The sequence below is a fragment of the Fusarium tjaetaba genome (genome assembly GCF_013396195.1).
Source record: "Fusarium tjaetaba strain NRRL 66243 chromosome Unknown NRRL66243_c0000072, whole genome shotgun sequence".
Lineage (NCBI taxonomy): Eukaryota > Fungi > Ascomycota > Sordariomycetes > Hypocreales > Nectriaceae > Fusarium > Fusarium tjaetaba.
This window is the reverse complement of record NW_023501268.1, coordinates 129,174-144,220: the sequence shown is the minus strand read 5'-3', so window position 1 is coordinate 144,220 and position 15,047 is coordinate 129,174. Positions and strand designations below refer to the sequence as shown.

The 15,047-nt window shown below is 49.5% G+C and overlaps 4 protein-coding genes across 4 annotated transcripts; 2 read left to right on the top strand and 2 right to left on the bottom strand.

The window, feature by feature from the left end:
* Window positions 1–284: 284 nt before the first annotated feature.
* FTJAE_3883 (mitochondrial 2-oxoglutarate malate carrier) lies at window positions 285–1,337 on the bottom strand (the record flags this gene model as incomplete). Its single annotated transcript, XM_037350228.1, has 2 exons — window positions 285–333; window positions 388–1,337. 2 exons carry the CDS (start codon window positions 1,335–1,337, stop codon window positions 285–287), a joined length of 999 nt encoding a protein of 332 aa, XP_037209048.1.
* Window positions 1,338–7,177: 5,840 nt separating this feature from the next.
* Window positions 7,178–8,621, top strand: FTJAE_3882 (bud22 family; the record flags this gene model as incomplete). The annotated part of the gene is made up of 2 exons (XM_037350227.1): window positions 7,178–7,363; window positions 7,422–8,621. The coding sequence occupies 2 exons, from the start codon at window positions 7,178–7,180 to the stop codon at window positions 8,619–8,621; spliced, it is 1,386 nt and encodes a 461-aa protein (XP_037209047.1).
* A 172-nt stretch (window positions 8,622–8,793) lies between these two features.
* FTJAE_3881 (cytochrome P450 monooxygenase oxidoreductase) lies at window positions 8,794–10,296 on the bottom strand (the record flags this gene model as incomplete). The annotated part of the gene is made up of 3 exons (XM_037350226.1): window positions 8,794–8,811; window positions 8,865–10,063; window positions 10,116–10,296. The coding sequence occupies 3 exons, from the start codon at window positions 10,294–10,296 to the stop codon at window positions 8,794–8,796; spliced, it is 1,398 nt and encodes a 465-aa protein (XP_037209046.1).
* Window positions 10,297–11,433: 1,137 nt separating this feature from the next.
* Window positions 11,434–12,894, top strand: FTJAE_3880 (stilbene synthase 2; the record flags this gene model as incomplete). The annotated part of the gene is made up of 3 exons (XM_037350225.1): window positions 11,434–11,564; window positions 11,622–12,256; window positions 12,314–12,894. 3 exons carry the CDS (start codon window positions 11,434–11,436, stop codon window positions 12,892–12,894), a joined length of 1,347 nt encoding a protein of 448 aa, XP_037209045.1.
* Window positions 12,895–15,047: the final 2,153 nt, after the last annotated feature.

Below are 15,047 nucleotides of genomic sequence, written 5' to 3'. Positions count from 1 at the left end.
CCAATTTACGCTTCGGCCTGCACAACAAACATCAAACACTCTCTCTCCCTCTCAACAATTGAGTTTTTAAACATTTGTTATTTATTTACTCAAATATCTTGTCGATGCTGCTCTGATAACAAAAAGAAAGACCTAAAAGGTAACAGCCATGGTATCCTTCAGCTCCTATCCATAAAATAATCCAATCCCATTCACAATGCCCCACGCCAAATAACGCCTTGGATGGTGTCGAATTCTATCCGCACAACCGTTCTCATTTCTCATTTGTCAGATCGTTTGTTTATTTATTTGGTGATCCAGCCAAGGTAATCAGCAACGATCAATGTCACCATACTACAAGTCAAGTCAGCGAATTATTCGACTATTTCAGGTATCAGAGGGACTTACGCGTGAGGAGCGATGCGGACGTAGTATGTACCGAAACCACGGTAGAAGCGGCCGAGGCCCTCTTGCTTAGCAACCTTGGAGAAGCAGTCCATCATGCTGCGGTAGGGCAGCTTGCCGTCAGGTCCCTTTGATTGCTTCTGGAGACGTGTCTTGACAAAGTCGAAGGGCAATGAGAAGAAGGAAGCGAAGAAACCAGCAATGGCACTGGCAGTGAGAGTCTGGGTGCGGGCGGAGAGATCGGTGTTGTTCTTGAGCTGGACCTTGGCTTCACTGAAGAAAGCGAGCTGGCCAAAGTTGAGAGCCATAGCTCGTGCGACTGTGGGAGCAGCACCGGCCCAGAGAGCACCGACACCTTCGCTCTTGGCGATGCTGGTAAGAGCATCAATGACAGACTTGTAGTTTTTTCGCTCAGCGAGGGGCTTAAGGCCGTCACTCTGCATTCGGATGAGGGCGAGATCAGCAGGGTTACCGATCATAGCAGCGATACCGCCGGCAGTGAGACCAGCAGTTGCTCGTTCCGAGAAACCGACTGAGCGGCCATCAGCTTTGGCTCTGGCGGACAAGTTTTTCATAAGCGTGTCGAACATGCCCAAGCGGGCGGTGGTATAGACGGCCTGGCGCAAAAGACCAGCTGAGAGACCAGTGTATAGGTCAAGGACTTTTCCACTGGCGATAATCTGTCGAGTGACGGAGAGAGGAGAAGGCTTAGGGCCAGAAGCAGTTCCCTCGCCAGCGAGTTGAATGCGGACCTTGACCATGTCGACAGGCTGGATGACGGTCGTGGCCACCATACCGCTGATACCGCCGTTGATGAAGGGAAGGGCGGCCCTCATGAGAGGAGTGTGAAGGATGTCATTGGCAATAGCGGCCGAGTCACCTCGAGCAGCTCCCAACACATCGCTGGTCTTTGAGCGAGCTGATTCAGCTGCTTGCTTAAGTGACTGGCTCATGATGAATGGGTAAGGTGGATTCGGTTCGAGGAGAGATCGATCCAAGTCAAGACGAGTTCGATTCGAGTGAGTCGTCGTCTAGGAGGATAGGTAGGATGGGCTGCTTTGGACTGGTCTGGTGTAAGTACAATTCAGACCCAAGATGCGGGCATGGCTGGGACTTTATAATATCATGGCTGCTATGGATGGATGTCACCACCAACTACAACCGACTATGGCCGTACACTCAAACCACAGCCATGATACATGATGGTCCAGGAACCGAAGACTTCCGGCGTTTGACCCGAAGCCGGTGGCATGGCCGCTGGACTTGGACTTGGGCTTGAACTTGGATGGAGGTGGATGCCCGGCCCTGAATGTCCTCCTGGTGTGGGGGATATCGAGGCTTGTCTTGGGGTGTCTATGGGTGACATGGAGGGTGTGTGCAGTGGAGGAGGAGGAGTACGAACTGTAGCCGGGGGTAGATTCCCGCTGGGCCCCTCCCGCGGCACAGTGGATCTGCCCCCGCCATGGCCCGTGGATGTGTTTGGCTTTGGCTGGGCTGGGCTGGGCTGGGACTGGGTCTGGATACAGGGCACGGCAGAGCAATGACATGGGCACCAACAGAGGAGAGCTTACCAGAACAACAAGGAGAAAGAAATCGATATCCGAGGATTCGAGTCTTTCCGTTTGATCCCGCGTCTAATTGCCGCGAACAATTAGACGACGTCACAGACTGGAGATGGAGACGAGCCCAGAGCGGGGACTGCTTACAACGGAGATTGAATGGCGAAACAAAGCTGACTGAGACGGCGACCCAACTTTGTTGACGGTTGAGCAAAGAGGAAGAATTCGGAACTATTGATATTTGGAAACAAGACGGAGATTGTTGTTATGCAGGTCTCTCAACAATGGTTCAATACAGTAGTAGCAGGCAAGGACAAAAGAGGCTTTGCGATCTGCGTCACGTTCAGATGATGGATGAAGGAGGGAGCAAGATGTGGGAGGGGAGGCAGAATTAAAGAACAAGAGAGGATGGGCTATTGATACCTCTTTCAGATAAAGGAAAGGAAAGGAAAGAGGGGGAATGAATAGGTATCATTGCGTGTCTCCGAAGAGGGCCGACAACCGAGAGAAAGGCGAGAGAGAGAGGAAGCTCTACTGCTACATCAAAGGCAGCACGAGACCTGCCGTGATGTTGATCCAGCTTCAGCATCTACTGGCGCATGGATGAGAACCACTGGCGACCCTCCACCAGTGGCCAGAGATGGAAGAGAAGGGCAGACGCCGAGCCACTCACCGAGGAACGTCACCATACCAAGGTTCAGTCCGGCGCCAAGCTTGGCCCAAAGTTGGAACTACCTATGTAAGCCTGTTGCACAGTGAGTGGGTGAGTGGTTGCTTTGTTGTCGACGCATTCATCAGCTACGGGTTATCGGCTGCAACAGTACAACTAACACAGTAGATGACTGTTTGTCGTTGCTGTTGAAATGCGGGGTTGATGCTTCAGGACCTGTTTTGATAGAAGCGGATTAATAGCATGTTGATCAAGGTCCCGAGAGTTTAGTGAGTGACCTTAACAAAGGTTAGCCAATTCGAGTTGTAATCAACGTGACGCTGTTGGTGCCTTGGGATTGGCAACCCCTCATTCTTCTGTAACTGCAACCACCAAAGAGCTCTTATAGCATGGCACAGCTAGGACAGCCTAGACAGCACAGTATTGGAAACGGTTCCCATCCTTGACTGGCTAGGCCGCCTTCAATTCTTCAATTCCAACAATTCTCTCAAAGCCATGGTGAGAATCAGCGTTTCCCATGTTTATTGACTTGTTCTGCAATCCTTATCCACTTCAATATAGCTCCAACTCCAGCTGCAGTGTAAGTATGCACTACTAAGCTTAAGCTTTGGACTTGCTTACGCTTGAAAATGAGGGGCTGGCCACGTCCAAAAGCAATTCATGTGCAAGTGAGTGGCTGCAGCTACGGCAGCCGTGAAACAGTCCGAGCTCACGAGCTCAATCCCCTCTCATCAAAGCCAAGGCCTAAGCTCTCGTGTGAGAGCTTGTTGTTGGGCGGACGGACGTGGAATGAATGGTTCAGCTTATGACGCAACCGACGATAATAAACGGGAGCTATCTGATAGGCTAGAGTTTAGCTGTCCGTCAATCACTGCTTGTCAACCTTTGGGCGTCTGAAAGTGACATGATAGAGGAGACATCAATTTAATGAGTATTTATGATAATGGAGTCTATGCGACCTGTAAATAATAGACACGAACTGCAGGTATCCAATCTGTCTGTCTGCAAATAACCGCTTGTACTGCCGCCGCTTGCGCCGCCGCAATCCAGGACCGGCTTTCCATTATACAGCGCCCGCGGAGCATTCTTATACCAGAACTCAACTCCGGTTCCGGGCCGGGGTTAATATCAGATGCAAAGAAGTCGTCCCTTGAAAGCGAGGCTTCAAATGTGCTTCTTATTCTGATGCTGCATCTTGCATGTACTAGCTACAGCATCTAATTTGCTTTTGTTGCTCACCAGAACCCGGATCATCCCACTCGGCAGGTAATAAGATGCTGTACAAATACGGCAATGCTCTCGGTCTTCTTGTTGGTCAGTTGTGCAACGCAATACAAGCCTCGCCAACAAAAGATATCGATGCTCAACAGCAACTGGAGCTGATCCATCAGCGCGGCTCGTAGTGGATACAGGCGTCAACACTGCCGATTGAGACTCCACAGGGCTACGGCTACAGAGAGTCTATTCAATGGACTCTAACTATCGCAACAAAACCTTTGCCTAATGTCTCTTTAATCATTGATGCTCCTCCAAGGTTCTACGCTCCGAGATATCAACCTAATCGCCAGCCTATCTTTAAAGCGCGCGTCGAAAGAAGAAAAAGCCTGTTCCATCATAGCTAGAAACATCCAATTCTCGAAGCTTACAACTGCATACAGAGCAGAGCTGTTTAATACCCGGCTAGTCTAGACCCTATTTCCGTCCCACCCCCGGCCGTCATCAGGAACCAAGCAAGGGTTGTCCCGAACTAGGACATTGAAGTCCTGACATGATGCAAGGATACCAAAGTTACCAACATTCTTTGCGCTTAGCTTGGCTAACTTAACTATTGTCTCATTAAAGCCGCAACTCTTACTCTGGTCTGTTCGTGTTTGATATCCTCGGTTATGGCGTGAAAAACTTCAGACCGACCGCGGGCTGTGTAAACACGTCACTTTTCCAGGAATCCGAGCAAGATATCCGTCATGGATGGCGTGGATATTGGATCAAGCAAGGGTATTCACTCATCTAAGCCATGGCTAGACTGTGAGTTCATGTCGTGGCAGACTGATGTCGCATTTTACATGTGAACTGTCTTGACTCTCTCTCAACAACAGATAGTCAACCCGTTCATGACGGCCCGTTTCTCACAGGATATGTAATGCAACGTGAAGGCGCTCAACAACAGATACACCACACATTAGAAGTAACTACGGCTAGGGCGGTTAGGATGGGTCTTGGAACAAGAGCCTCAACTTGAGATGTCTAGGTAATTAGTGGAGTCTCTTGAAATTCTAGGCGTGGTCGATCAAGGGCAACACTCATTCATTGGATTCTTACAAGTCCGGCGCAGGTCCCGAGGAAGTATGTTCCGAGGAGGCACCAATTTTCGGAGTCGTCAGTATTGTACCAGCCGATAAACAGACCGCTAACACATGGATCCTTTAACTTCCATTACTTGTACCTCTACGGGTCCATATCTTATCATAGCAGATATCCAATTGCAAAATAAACATGTGAATTAGGTTGGGGTTTCAACAAGACTCGATTGTCTGGATCCTGTCTCCAAATTTGGAGTTGATGAGACATGGGAAATTTTCAGCATGGAACCCCAACCCCCAAAGATTCAGCCCTAGCAACTTGAACCCCAAAATCTCGAGATTCTTGCATATGACGAAGAGTAGGGAGTGCGCGGGGCCCCTTATGCTTCATGGTGTCCCAAATGTGATCTGCCTATAATCTACTCCCTAGATAGCTTGGCGGAACTGGCACTGACGGTTAGGCTGTGATATCATGGGAGACTGTTTGGAGCATTTGGGGGTTCTGAGCTGCCCATCCTACATGCAAGGTGCCATCTTGAGCCACAGCAGCCTCCCCATAAACCTCTCAAGGAGCACGTCATTAGACATGTAGAAAGTACCAAGACAAACATGATGCTGAGCCATTAACCCCCATCTTTGTCTTTTCTTGAAGACCTCATCATCTCAATCACCCCATGGCACGGCAAGAAACGGGTATCGACGCCTCGATAGAGTTGACTTGCATCTCCAACAGGGTTACTCCAACACTCCATCTCGAAGATGGCCCCCCAGAGGCGTCCGCCAAAATCACCCGACTTTCACTATTTATTGCCAGATATTGCTCCTCGCTAAGAATCGCACCTCAACGAAAAGAGACACCGTAAATGTCTGAGACTGTTTGGGCGGAAATGCAAAACTCGCAAGGTCGTATCCTCAGATAACATCATGGTAAGTGGTTGGCTACCTCACCCGGCTTTAGATGTGCGAGAAACACAACCTGTTCTCAGTGACCTGCAGAATCACATTGTTAGTCTCTGCCTGTCCACATCCCGACTCTTTTCTTACGTCTAATCCATGCCTTGAAACCCCACGGCCGAGCTTGCTGAGCTTGCCAAGCTACGCTGAATTGTTCTTCAATCACCGGACTTCAAGTTGCGGAAGTGCATTTCTCTCCCCTGTCAGCGATCCATGTACGGATAGTCCCAGTCTAGATCCACAGGGCATCTCTCCAACGGCATCTCATTGATTTGATTGACGATGATGCTCGAGTTTGCAAACCTGTCTACGATAACTGGCCGGCAACTAACCGAGCCGAACGGACTGAACATAAAGCCCTTCGGATTGCGAGGTGTAACAACGTGCACGCTCCGAATTGCCTCGTCATTACGCAAGACGTCCATAAGAACAGGGTTTCGAGCGACATGGCATTACTTAATTCACACCCAAATTTAATGCCTCTATTAAGGGCCCAAAAGGTATTTCGTAGGCGGTAGCTAGGAGTTGAGGCGAAGCATTTTGTGTGGTATATCCGAGGTTATGGTGCTAAAGGCCTGGATCGAGCTTTTTCAGATGGACATTACATACACCGCTTGGCAATTAACCAGCCACGTTGGTAGGTAAGATTCACAAGTTCTTTGAAACACCATAACCGAACAATACCGCGGGTATACTATTGACATAAAAACTGGATGACGTGGTGGAATGAGAATATTATGATATCAAGAAGAGGATCATTATTGAATTACACTCGGCCCAAGTCCGAGGAGGTGGAAGATGGGATCCAAGTAAGTATCAAAGCTGTCTGAGACTCAAATAGGACATACGGAGTATTTGTGAAAGGTTAGTCTAGGTTGGTATGCTGACTTGGCCGCAGAATCTAGGTAATATTCCTTTCAGATCACTTACACGTACGTAGGTAGAACATTGTAGTGTAGGTTCCTAGGTGGTGCTGCTTAGACCAACCCATCCCGTCATCAAGAACAGTTATAGACTTCTATCGAGCTTCTTTTATATGCACAATCCGATACTAGCTCCATCAAAGTTATAATAGACATGGATAATTAATGATCGGTGCCGCATCCCCCGCATACAAATCGATCCAATATCGAAATCCCCACCATCTCTAAATGCGCCAATCCGCACTGTATTGTGACTACAAACTTTGGCGCGCCTGCACAGTAATCGCGTTATCTCTCGCACTAATGGAAGTTTCGTTGCGGCTCCGATATAGAACTTTTTTGCGACACTGCGGAAGCGGTTTTCCAACAACATAAAAAGGCCAGACAATGCCAAAACGAAAGCGCGGGGAGCCCAATCTTGGGGACAAGCTTGAGAAGCACTGCAATGATGTCTCAAAGGCACTCAAGGCTGCAAAGGGCCTAGAGCGCCAGCGATATAGTAAGAGGCTTCACGAAGATGGAGTTGAGCCTGATAAGAAGGAAAGATTGGAACGAGAGGTGACGGTCTTGAAGGTGAGTCTGCACGAGGCCCGGAGCCTCAATCGATATTCTCCTAACCAGATTTATATAGTCTCTTGACCTTCATCAAACTGCGCGCGCTCACCTCTACTCGTCGATCCTCAAAGTCAAAGACCTTGCTGCATCTACCGACCTCCCCGAAGAGATTCGCACCGGCGTTCCCAAGCCCGAGCTTACCCCCGAAGAACAGGCTGCGCTACACAATGTTACCAGTGCACTATATAATCGTGAACTCGTCAAACAGGCCATCGCCCGCGCCATCACCACCTTCTGCCAGGCCCTCGATGTCCCCCTACCCGGAAAAGCGAAACGCGTACGAAAGTCCAAGAAGGAAGAGAAAGAGGAACAACCGTCCCATAGGATAGAAGAGGAGCCCAAGGCTGAGGCTATACCTGCTAAGGAAGATGTGCGAGCGTCAATTGAAAAAGAGGACGAGGTTGAGGAGGAAGAATCGGAATTCCAGGGATTCTCAGATCATGACGATCCTGTTCAGGAACCCGAAGAGCTTGACAGTGAAGATGAAGCGCAGGAAGAGAAATCTATGTCCAAGTATGATCACTTGCTAGGCGGCTCTTCCGATTCTGAGGACGAAGACGATTTCGACGATGAGAAATTCGAGCGCTTCAAGGGCAAAGAGAAGGTCAATCTAGACGACATATCCGTTTCTGGCTCAGATGCCGCACCAGGGCTTGGTTCCGAATCAGAAGATGAAGATGAAGAAGAACTCTCTGTCTCAGCTTCGCCCTCGCCACCTCCAGCCAAGAAGAAGAAGAGCAAGGACAAGGCAACGGCATCCGCTCGTCCTCGTGAATCGACCTTCCTACCCACACTCATGGGTGGTTACATCTCAGGTTCTGAGTCCGCTTCCGACGTAGATGTCGCCCCAGCAAAGAAACGTCGCGGCCAACGAGCCCGCCAGGCAATTTGGGAGAAGAAATTCGGTAACAAGGCCAAGCATTTACAAAAGCCTGCTTGGGAAACACAACGCGGACGCGATTCTGGATGGGACGGTAAGCGTGGTGCTGTAGAGCCTGGAGATGGTCCACGAACACCCTGGAAGAAGGGCATTCGCAATCCTCTTGCGGCCAGACAAGGCGGTAGTGCGGGAGCGGAGAACAAGCCTGAGGTGAAGAGGCCGCCTCCGAAGAAGGATGATGAAGGGCCATTGCATCCTAGCTGGGCAGCCAGGAAGCAAGCGAAGGATGCAGAGAAGACAGCGGCATTTGCGGGATCCAAGATCACATTTGACTAGGCGTACTCTATATATAGCGATACCAGGAGTAATAAAAGTTTGTTCAATAGAGGATATCCTCTGTCATGTCTCGGAGGTCGTTCTAGCATGCACATACACCGGCAACCCACTCTCCATCGGTAGAGTCAGACTACTCTTGCTCACTCTCTCGCCTTCAAAAGCAGGTCTGAAGTCAAATAGGGGTACCAACCTTGCCAATGTCTGTACAGCAACCAACTCTGCCATTTTCTTCCCTAGACATACTCGAGGTCCACCATTGAAGACAGGAAACTCGGCTGCTGAACGCTGCATGATTGTCACATCGCCAGATGGAGACGTAGTTAGCCATCGCTCTGGGCGAAACTCATCTGCATCAGGGCCCCAAGTTGTGTGAGAACGGCCCATTGCCCAAGCACACCATAACACGATAGCACCTTTTGGGAGGAATGTTCCATCGGGAAGGATTGTTTCTTGCTGAGCTTGTTTGATTTCGAACGGGATGGGAGGTCGAAGGCGGAGAGTTTCATAGAATACTGCGAGGACGTAGGGGAGCCGTGCCGGAGTAAGAAGTTCAGGATCGTTCTCAGGGTGATCTTGGTCTCTGGCTTCATCTCGTAGGTCTTGGATCGATTGGCATAGCTTGTTGGTCACTTCTGGGTGCTTCATGAGCAAATATAGCGTCCACGTAAGTGCCTGAGCAACAGTATCTCTCCCTGCAGAGAGATAATTCAGTGCAGCATCTGCTACAAGGTCGTCGTCACCAATTGCATCCAACAAAGACTGAATGAGGCTTCCTGGCGCATCGGACTGAGTCTTTCCCTCCGTTCTCTTGCGATCAGCAACTGCGCTCTGGACGATCCGATGCCCATACGCCTTGACAGTTCTGATAGAACGTCGCATTCGAGTTCCAAAGAACATTTCTGTCACAAACCATAGTGGGTTCTGGAACCTTTCAGCTGTAGCACCTGAAGCATGCTCAAAAGCAACGGTAAAATCATCGTCAGCGTGCATCTCCATGTTGTATGCCATTCGTCCCATCAGCTGCGTCGTCACTTCGTGGACCACGGCCTGTAAGTCTACTGTATCACTCCCAGCTTCTTTGCCCTTGAGGACGTGGATTGCATGTTCTAGGTACTCTGGTAATCGGTCGCTCGTCAGGGTCTTCAGAGCAGCTGTTGAGAGAAACCGTAGACCAGCCTTGCGCTGCAGGCGCCAGAACTCGCCGTCCACGTTGATGATGCCATGACCGAACAAGTCCCAAGATCGCTGTTTGAAGAAATCTCCTTTTTCAAAGATTCCCTCATGGCGGAAGATGAACTCTAGGTTCTGAGGGTTGTTGATAATGACACCTGGCGGGAGAGTAGGAACAGTGATATGGAGAGTTTCATAGCCAAACAGACGCTCACAGCGGTGAAACCAGGAAAAGAGACGCTGTCGAGGCTGAAGGAATATGATGCCATTCCCTACCAACGGTAGTGAGTTTGGAGGTTTCCTGGTTGACTGTTAGTGAGGTACCTATTTGTAGCAAAGTGGCATGATGCATGAGCATAGGGTATGTGAATTGAGTGAATACCAACCTGAGAGGTGTGCCATTGCGCGTGGGCTTTGGTGATTTCTTTCCTAATAAATATAGAAATAAAAGGAGCGTTACTGATAGAACAATAGGCTGTCCCAAGACGAAGCTGAGATAATGCATTGTCGCCTTGACTGCGACTATGAGTTGCAAGGTTGAAGTTGCCTCAGTCCACACGCGGTATCATGATGTAACCTTGAACCCACAATCAACCACAAACAGTGAAGCCGAGTATGACATTTACTGGAGAATATGCCTTGTGATCTTTTTATCAAAGTTTCCCGTTGGTGTTGTAAATATTGACATTTGGACGTATTCGCATGCAGTGTAAGTAAGCCAAAGAGGGCTGTGTTTTCGCTCCCTCGTATTCGTCACGAGAAATGCGATGGACGACCACTCTAGTAGGATATGTTCAAGATATCCAATGCCAACTCTTTCACAGTCGGAACGTGATTCTGTCCGTCGGTCCAATTTACGTACACGTCAACCGAGGCATGACGTTTACTCAGAGAAGCATGAACCAACGAGGTTTCAGTGTTTGTTTCATCAACGAGATGATAGAAGTTATCTCAGGCAATCACTCGTTAACTACCAAGTTAGCTACCATTATTCTTCCGTCTTGAGAAACAGTCAACGCTTATAAATATCGACGTAGCCCAGAAAAGACCAGTGAGAACCTTGTGAAATTATCACTTGAACAGAAGTGACTCTCTATTCATCTCGGCATATCCTCAATGTCCCCTTCGCTTGAGTAACCCCTCCAAACCATATTTGAGACATTACTGTGACATCCAATCCGAGGAGGTACATACCTTGGCTGCATTTTGGTGTCACAGCTGCATAAACAAATTCCTCTTCTCACAACAACTTGCTTGTTCTGTCCTCTATTATTTCCTCCTCTCACCATCATCATCTTTACCATTTTTTCGCGTAAACCCCCCAATTATTTATCCAACCCCTGCATCTGAAGCTGCAGCTCCCCTAGCCCTGGCATCAAGATAGCGTCATCGATTAAGCTCACGCGGCCAAACGAGATAACAGATATTGGCGATTGAACACGTCAACGACATTCAATTCCTCTGTAGCGACATCAATTGGATGTGCCCGATATCAATCTTCCATTCAAGCACACCAAATTAACCGTTGTATCGCTCACGCGCTTTTCTGCAGCTCATTCATCCCATACCCCTCCACCTCACAAAGTGTTGGGGATATAAGCGCCAGCCACCTTTCACGACAGATAGCTTCATCAGATCAGTCATGTCAGCTCCAAGCACATTTGGAGAGCTGGGTCTCTCCATCATCGGCATCAGCGCCGAATACCCACCATATTCCCTAGATTATACCTGCCTCAACACCCTTAGTGACAAGTTCTATCCCGATACACCTTCGTGAGTCCCACCACCACCACCAACATGCCTCCCTCGATGGCTAATAGGTCACGATAGTATGCAAAAGGTCCTCGGAATCAACAGATATACCGGAATTGACACACGGTCATCCATTGGAACACCCGACCATCCAGCTGTTAACAAGAAAGATGCGCCCTCAATAGCAGAGCTCCACACTCTGTTCCTCTCTGATGGCGTTCCTCTCGCGATTCGAGCCGCTCGAAAGGCCATTGACGAGGCCAAGATTGACACGAGATTCATTACCCACATTGTCGCCACAACATGTACAGACAGCGCAAACCCAGGCTTCGACCACTTTGTCGCAAAAGGTCTGGGCATATCGCATGGTGTAGAGAAGGTCTTGCTTCATGGTGTCGGTTGTAGCGGCGGACTGGCAACTCTCCGAACAGCCGCGAACCTAGCTCTTGGTCATAAAGCACGCGGTCTGCCCGCGCGCGTTTTGTGTGTAGCACTTGAGGTCAGCACCACTATGGTACGTAGTGAGCTAGATAGCATCAACGAGCTGCAGCAGACAAGAATAGGCGCGTGCCTTTTTTCGGACTGTGGTAGTGCCGCTGTATTGAGCAACAGTATCGGTGAACCCTCCGAACCGGTATATGACCTCCTCGGCTGGGACCACAGGACCATACCAGATACTGAAGATGACTTGGGGTTTGATGTTGACCCAGTCGGTAAGCTTCAATGTCTCCGTAGTGTTTCTTTCAAGACCGAAACTGACATAATGATAGGCTGGAAAGTTGTTCTCACACCTCGTGTTCCCAAGCTCACTGCCGCCTCAATTGGCCCAGCTTTCAACGACCTCAAGGCATCTCTGCCCCAACTCCCTCCAGACTACCAGAAAGCAGCCGACTTCGACTGGGCGATGCACCCTGGAGGCGCTACCATCCTTTCCGGCGCTGAGAGAGCCATGGATATCACACCGGAACACCAACGGGCAAGTTACGACACATACATCAATCATGGTAACTCAAGCTCAGCTACCATCTTCAGTGTCATGGATCGCCTACGTTCGAAAGATATGGATGCCATGGCGCCTGACGGACGCGTACGTGACTATGTCGTTGGTTGTGCTTTCGGTCCTGGCATCACAGTTGAGATGTGCATGTTGAAGCGGAATATGTCTTATGGCGCCGGCTTGCCTGGCCTACAAACTCCACCAGAAACACCGGCTGAAACGGAGACGGAGCCGAGTGAAATCGGGGATGGAGATGGAGAGTGGGGCCGAGAGTCGAGCGGAGATCCGGCTGAGTCGCCGGATCAGTATGCGTTGTTTGTGGCCGAGTCATTGGAGCATCTAGATCTAGATTAGCATGGAGTTGTGGAACAAGGTTCATCATCATCAAATTCGAGGGCGTTAGTTGACAGTAGTTTTTAGAAGTAAGCAACAAGAGAGTAGAGGTAATGAAATTATGTACACTTGTACGTCTGTCACAAGGGGTGTTCTTATATCGTGACACCCAATTCGCTTTCGGTTACACATAGAATTATCAAGTGCGAATAGCTCGAACCATAATTTCTATGCTACCATTCGTCACGACCTCGTTCCGAGCAGGCCATGGCGATTCTGGCGGTCTGAGAAGTACAACGGAAATTTTCTCCTATTGCGTTACCTGCAAGATCGTCTGCAAGCAAGTGTGTCTAGCAGAGACATGACACCAAGGGGGTCAGTTAACTTTGTCTCTTTCGAATATAAAGAAAGCCGTTGCCAAGCCTCAGCCTTTGCCGAATACATTGCCGGTTTGAGTGAGCGGTCCGTTCGTGTTCCTGCATGATGGATGAATGTGAAGCGCGCCCTGTTAAAACAACCAACGCGTGGTGTGTTGATCAAATCAGGAATGAAGATCGGCGAACTCGCCAACATATCCAGATAATTATCCTCGCCCACTGTGTATTTGTTTGTTCAGTCACTGGACAGTCTCGACTGATGGGTGTTTACCCGGCGGAGCAATGTTGTCTGCTCATTGGCCTCAATTACGATGACGACAGCCCTGATACGCCTAACTGCAGAAGAAATTGGGCTTTCATCAACGAATTCGCTTGATGACTCTTAATGCTTGTCCCGCCCTGACTTTGACGCCAACCGCGGTAGTATAGACTGGGGTCAAGAAGCGTTAGTTGCATGTAAGGGGAAAAGAAAGAGGGGTCCTATCCCAGAGGACGTTAGAAAGGCGTAGATGACAGAACAGACAGATGCGTCAAAGACTAATGAGAAGGCCCCTAGAATGGCTTCCTAATCAAAGAATATCACCCGCCAAAGAGCTAGCCCCGGTCACTTGAGTCGAGATGCCGAACTGAACTTGGACTGATAAGATTTTTTCTTTGACACATGAGCGCTCAAGTTCAGATATCGAGCCACTCTGACGTAGCGAAGAGCACCCAAGCGCATCGCTCTGGAGGCTGAGATATAGTTCAACGAAGGGGCATCATCTTTTTCAAAGTTCACGCTTTGCGTACCGAGGCTAGTGGAGCTACGGTACAAGATATGCTCATGTACCGGTACTAGGCAGGGGGTGTTTCTCCAGCATTTTGATCTGATCATAAGAGCCTTGTCGCTTAGGTTAATCCTTTCCCGAAATCCGAGACTGACAAAAGCGCCGCCAGTTCTGACACTGAACGCTATGCCATGTGGTCGGTTAAAGATCAGCACATAGTTGAGGTGACATCCGCGAGAAACAGCCTCGAAGTGGATTAGCTGCCGCCAAGATGTCAACGCACGAGGATGAGCAAGGAACTTGCCGCGCCAACTTACAGCGCTTGAGCAATGACGACTCACCAAGTGGATTCTGCCCCGTATTTTCTTTCAGCTTGGACTTACTAACCAAGTGGGCGAAACGATCCTCAACCTCGTGGCATCGACAAGGCTAAAGACTTCCGAGTCCTCATCTTTGAAACATGCTTCCACGCTGGAAGTACGTATGTATGCTGTAGGGATGGACGGGACCCTCAGGAGACAAAAAGCTTGACTAGACCGGGACATCCCCCGGGTTCTAAGGCATTTTGACAGCCACCGGCTGATGAAACAATGGTGAGCCCAATCGGAAGGGATTTAATGACGAGGGCGTCCCGAAACAGGAACTCGTCTCGATATGAAGCACCCTGTGGCTTGCAGGTTTGACGGAGGCCCCACCCACACTAACATGGTAGTTAATGAAGTTTCCCGCAGATAGTCGATGAAGGTACACCTAGTACTATGTAATATCTACATGATACGAGCTCGATTTGCGGTCGTATGAGAAGTGAAGCACGTATCGGGGGTTTAAGCTCTTGTGCACGGCGCGCAAGACGGGGGTTGCTGACCCGGCCGTGGGGAAGAGGCTTGAGCCCAAATTCGAGAATCGAAGCTTTATACTTGTGGCTGTCGACAGGTAGCTCTAGAAGCCATGAGAAAGAAACCTTGGTTCATAAGCTGCAAGTTCTGACTCGGGATCTAGGATGGCCAAGAGGAGTTGCTAATGTCTCTCC